The 5,452-nt window shown below is 42.6% G+C and overlaps 1 protein-coding gene across 1 annotated transcript; it reads left to right on the forward strand.

The window, feature by feature from the left end:
- The first annotated feature begins 448 nt into the window (after nucleotides 1-448).
- Nucleotides 449-3,882, forward strand: LOC128629624 (heat shock transcription factor, X-linked-like). Its single transcript, XM_053678374.1, has 4 exons — nucleotides 449-1,189; nucleotides 1,730-1,843; nucleotides 2,901-2,992; nucleotides 3,200-3,882. The coding sequence occupies exons 1-4, from the start codon at nucleotides 700-702 to the stop codon at nucleotides 3,521-3,523; spliced, it is 1,020 nt and encodes a 339-aa protein (XP_053534349.1). The 5' UTR covers nucleotides 449-699; the 3' UTR covers nucleotides 3,524-3,882.
- Nucleotides 3,883-5,452: the final 1,570 nt, after the last annotated feature.

Below are 5,452 nucleotides of genomic sequence, written 5' to 3' on the forward strand. Positions count from 1 at the left end.
TATATTAGCACATTTTGTCATAATTTTTGGCCTAAAGTTTTTTTTCCTGCTAGAGGAATAACAGAGACCCCGCGGGCGGTACGTTTGCCGCTGCTGACCTAAACGTTCACCGTTTCTCCTACAAAATATGCAGAATAGCGTCGTCACTATTTTCCGATACACGTTAATACACCAAGACTTTACTTTGGGATCGAACGACGTCACAGACACGGGTTACTCTGACTGGATAAATCCACGCGAGCTCATTGGATATTCATGAATTTGTCCGGCGCCTCCACCTGCCCAGTCTCCTGAATTTAAACGCTTGAGGCCGGTGCGTACGCGTAACGGTACCTGACCAGTTTTAACGGCTCTGAGAAGCGATAAGGGATCAGAGAACTATCAAAAGGAACCACATAGCAGGTGTATGATCTCACATATAGGAAATATTTCACACGTGATCATGTAGCTCTTAGAAATTACTTTGGGTGTGTTTTTGTTTGAGTATTTAGGCTACGTCCAGGTTGCTTGACAGCTCTAACGGTCAATTTTGACAACATTAATGCTATAGCTCGTTATTGTTATTGATTTTCAGCTGTTACTGAAGATGAATGTGTTATGTGTTAGCTAGCCACCTACTATCTAGTTAGTGCTAGAGAGTAATTGCTACATTCAGTCTCCTTTTTTTCTCCCTTCTGGCTACAGATCTTTTTAGCTGATATGGAAAACACTGATGCAACTTTTGGCACCTTCATCAACCCCAACTACTTCCCGGGAAAGTTGTGGCGTTTGGTGAACGATCCCCAGATTTGCTCAGTCTGGTGGGACAACAGCGGGGAAGGGATACTTGTTCATCAGGAAACATTCGAAGCCGAAGTGTTATTGTCCCAACCCACACATTTGTCTGAGTACTTCAGGACAACTGACTTCATAAGTTTCGTTCGCCAGCTGAACCTGTATGGCTTCAAAAAACAACGCACGAACATCTCGGACAAGCAGTCGTACAACTCTTCGATTAAAGCCCAACTGCACCATTTTCAAAACCCGTACTTCAAACGGGATAAGCCCGAGCTCCTGCTCGATATAAAGCGACGCACGCCTCTCAATAAGGCCAAGCTCGCCGGCTTAAAGGTGACGGGCAGGACGCCCAGACGTTTCTATCACGTGATGCAGAATTCAGCACAGGAAACCTCTGGCTTAATGAGAACAGGTTGGTAGTGTTTCAACAAGCAGATGAAAAGAATAGACAGAATATATTCATTCATTCACTTCAGTAACAACTTTAGCCTGGTCAGGGTCATGACGGATCCAGGGCCTATCCCGAGAAAACTGGGCACCCTGAATGGGACGCCAGTCCATCGCAAAGCACCGTGCACACACACACATTCACACACTCGTTCACACATAGTGCCAATTTACCATGAACACTCCACTTATAACCTGGAACCTGGAAGAAACCCACCTCAACCCTAGTCCACAGGTTTCTCCGCCACTGTGCGCATTCTTTAAATCTGGAAACATTCTAGCCCATGTCCTTCGAAAGACTGGATAGAGGAATCCATTAGCCTCAAAATAAAATAAAAAAGATTATGCATATATAGGAATGTGTAGAAAAAAAGAGAAAATAGACAAATATGATGAGAAAGCGTACGTCGTTTTGCTAGTACAGTGCCAGCTAGATAACCTTGCGGCCTCGGTCATCATCTGTAGTTTTAGTTTATCAACACTTGACTTGTCTCTGTCTGTTCAGGTTCAGTCTTGCTTGAACATCAGGGAACCCCTTACCACCATCCCTGTAATGTCCCTCAGCAGGAGCAGAGGAGCAACACACCTCATCACTCACAGTACGGATTTTACACACCAGGTGATGATTTAATACATTTTGACCCCTTTATAATAGCTGTGAGCTCAGCCTGAATTAGTATAAGCATTCGATCTGCACGCTACTTTAGTAAATACAGTAGTATAGTGCAATAGTGCATTATTCTGACGTGTAGTTTAATTGTAGGCAATTTAGGATGAAGCCCAGTCCATTGTTTCACAATTTCAGTGTTGGTGTTTCTATCTATCTATCTATCTATCTATCTATCTATCTATCTATCTATCTATCTATCTATCTATCTATCTATCTATCTGTCTGTTTATCTGTCTGTCTATCTATCTATCTATCATCTGTCTATCTATCTGTCTATCTATCTGTCTGTCGTTCTGTCTGTCTGTCTGTCTATCTGTTTATCTGTCTGTCTGTCTATCTATCTATCATCTGTCTATCTATCTATCTATCTGTCTGTCTGTCTGTCTGTCTATCTATCTATCTATCTATCTGTCTATCTATATTTTGTCCATTTTTAACAGATAAAAATGAAGATAACGATATCGATGTGATTCTATGTTTTGATGTTAAACCTTCAGCGCATAATTCAGAGATTCAGAGTCTTCTAGTGAGTCATTCTAACAACTGTTATATGTTTAATGCCTGAACAACGTAGTTCTAAAGTTAGAAAAGAAAATAAATGCTGTAAACAAAAATATATAAAAGCCCACAACGTGCGCATGCCGGATTTCACTATCTATTAACAGCTAATAATATCTATCTAGCAGCTAATATTTTACTTGGATGTGTCCCCTTTCACCAGCTCAAACTTCTCAGCATAAAATTAAAAGGGCTGTGGGAGTGTACAGGAGCGGGGTATCAACACCATTACAGTCCAGTGTCACAACATGATTGTCCTTCATGTCATTAGTCTGTACCTATAAGCAGGAAGTCCCACAATGCCTTGCAAAGAATGAACAAAAAACTGTGTGCAGAGGGGCTGCAGGAGCTGTGATATGGTTCCTGAATAATCTATCTTAGTGATGTGTTGTTTATGTCTTACCAAGAAATGAATGCTTTATTAACCTTCAATGTTTCCCACCCCCAGTGTATCAGCGCTGTAGCCCAGACGTCTTGGATTCAACAGTGCCATGCTCTCAACAACCAGCTGCTTCCTGCTCTCCTAGTGGCTATCACCCTGTAAGAACCGAGAAACCTTTTTAAGTTTATGTACCGCTCTGATCACTAAAAATGGCTAGTGTCGTTATTTTAGCCAGTGTAGGCATGTTAAGGTTTGATGGTACATGTTGCAGTATGAAGGGAATGTTGGGAGAACAGTCAAACAGTTAAAAGTAAAACCTCGGTGTGTAAATAATATTAATATGAATTCTCCCACTCATTGCTCAGGACTACTCAGTCGGATACGCTGACCCGATCGATCAGGATCCATACTGGAGAGCAGGTGATGTTCCAGAGTCCAGGACGAGTGACCTGGGCATAGAGAAAGAGGAACTGGACGCTATATTAGAGCTGGCGTTGGACATGCAGGTCAGATTAGATGATTTCCCATCAAGAACAGCCCCGAGTGTGTATCTGTGCTTACAGTGTAGTCAGAGCTGCCGTAGTACCATAAGGTCCAATAATCGGAATCCAGAACCAAGAACTGTTCACACGGTTCAAGAACATACAGTGCCCTCCACTAATATTGGCACCCTTGGTAAATATGAGTAAAGGATGCTGCGAAAATGTGTCTTTATTGTTGAGCCTTTTGACCTTTTGTTCAGCCTTCCTTGCTTATATTTACCAAGGGTGCCAATATTAGTGGAGGGCACTGTATGTGGTGTAAATTCCGTAGGTACGGAAAAACACTGACACCATAGTATAACCATAAAATGTGTGCAGTGTAAATCAGTGTGTAGCCACCATTGTTAATGCGTATTATTCATTATATTCATTCCTTATTTCTGTTCTTGCTCCTGTTGTAAAATAATCAGCACATGACTGAACAAAACTTTTTCTTTTGTCACGAATTTGCAGTCAGAAGTTTATAGACTTGTTTGTGAGGTAATGGATTTGAGTTTATGGGTGCGTCTCAATCAGCTCCACAGGTCCGTAGGACACTGGACACTGATCAGGGAGTGGACCATTTGAAGGACTGTCTCAATTGCGAAATCCTACCAGTGTGCACACACTGTGGGGGGATTGCGAGTTTAAAAGAAATTAGCACTAAGGTGTGTTCAGTTGTTGGTTATAAAAGAAACACTTCAGCCGGCAAGATGCGTTTGAGATCTAAACTTGGACCCAAATTAATTCGAAACATAAGCACATGATTATGATTAACACATCAGTGTATACACCAACACACTGTAAACACTCGTGCAACACTGCAAGGCCACAGACCTTAAAATAAAAATATTTTCGATGTGGTGCGTTAACGATAACGCCTAATCAGAAAGCTTTCTGACTTCATATTAATTTTGAAGAACGCTGTACTTTGTGTTTCCTCTCTCCAAAAGTAATCTCAAAGGATACGTCTGTACAGATGTTCCTGCCTCAGTAGGAGATAACTCCAGAGCTGTTTTCAGACTCATTTCTCTAATCGCTTAGTTCTGCACGGTCATCAAACAACAGACGTGATGAATGACTTTCTAAACCAGTCATCACCAAGGGCACCTCTTAACGTTTCTGAGGATTTCGGCTCACCAAAACTTATTGCGCCCCTGTCTTTTATGTATATTTACTCAAGGGGATTAAATGAGCCATGGTGTTTCTCCATCACCATGACCAGGTCATATTAGTCTTATAGAGATTCACAAAATTGGAAAATGGAGAACAAGCCTACGCAGTGTAAGAAACTGGAAACTGAGCTCACCTTTAGAAAGATGGGTGGCTTTCTGAACACGCCCACTCCTGGAGGCGTGCCTGTTAGAAACACGTTGCCTGGGTACAGAGTCACAAACCTGCCTTCAAGACAAATGGACAAAGCTGTACAGAAGACACTAGGGATGCAGTAACAATACAGCAATGTCTCAGTGCTCACAGATCTGAACTGCTCCCACGTGCAACAGTTTCTCTGCACAGTCACATTACTGCTTAATGTGCTGCACGATTCACTGAGCACAGTATCAGACCTATACCAGTACTGGTATCAATGCATCCCTAGAAGAGTCTGAACACTGAATCTGAACACTGCTGTAAGATCAGGTCAGTGAAATATGTTCACCACCATGCGCTGGATACTTACTGCGAGACCCACACCACCAGCTTCTCCGTCTTAAAGATCAGCTGACTGATTTAAAAACGGAACATTACAGCTCTGACTCACAGCCTCACGGTTTTTTTTTACGTTCACAACAATTTTTAGTTCAGGTTTCCATCTCACTGGCCCCCCACCTACCCTTCAGTGCTTCTGTGGTAACAAGAGCAGGCCCTAGTGGACAGAATGTGTCGAATGTTTTTCCCAGCAGCCACTGCTTGCCGTTCTTCATCTGCCAGTCACGAGCGCTGACCTCACTGGCTACGGTGAAGCCGGCAACGTGACCGCGAGCGTCCTCCTCCTGAGAATAACAGGCATGAGCGCGAGACGCCTCTTTTTTATAGGAATGAATTTCTAATTTGGCATGATTTTGCTCCTCACACCAAACGTAGCCAAGATAAGTT

The sequence above is a fragment of the Ictalurus punctatus genome, unplaced genomic scaffold, assembly GCF_001660625.3.
Source record: "Ictalurus punctatus breed USDA103 unplaced genomic scaffold, Coco_2.0 Super-Scaffold_100, whole genome shotgun sequence".
In the NCBI taxonomy this organism is placed as follows: Eukaryota; Metazoa; Chordata; class Actinopteri; order Siluriformes; family Ictaluridae; genus Ictalurus; species Ictalurus punctatus.

Excerpts from the sequence above, each read along its gene's own strand:
- LOC128629624 (XM_053678374.1), top strand. The coding sequence starts at position 700 with ATGGAAAACACTGATGCAACTTTTGGCACCTTCATCAACCCCAACTAC. Across the intron at positions 1,190-1,729 it reads CTCTGGCTTAATGAGAACAG|GTTCAGTCTTGCTTGAACAT; the intron begins GTTGGTAGTGTT and ends CTGTCTGTTCAG. Across the intron at positions 2,993-3,199 it reads CTCCTAGTGGCTATCACCCT|GACTACTCAGTCGGATACGC; the intron begins GTAAGAACCGAG and ends CTCATTGCTCAG.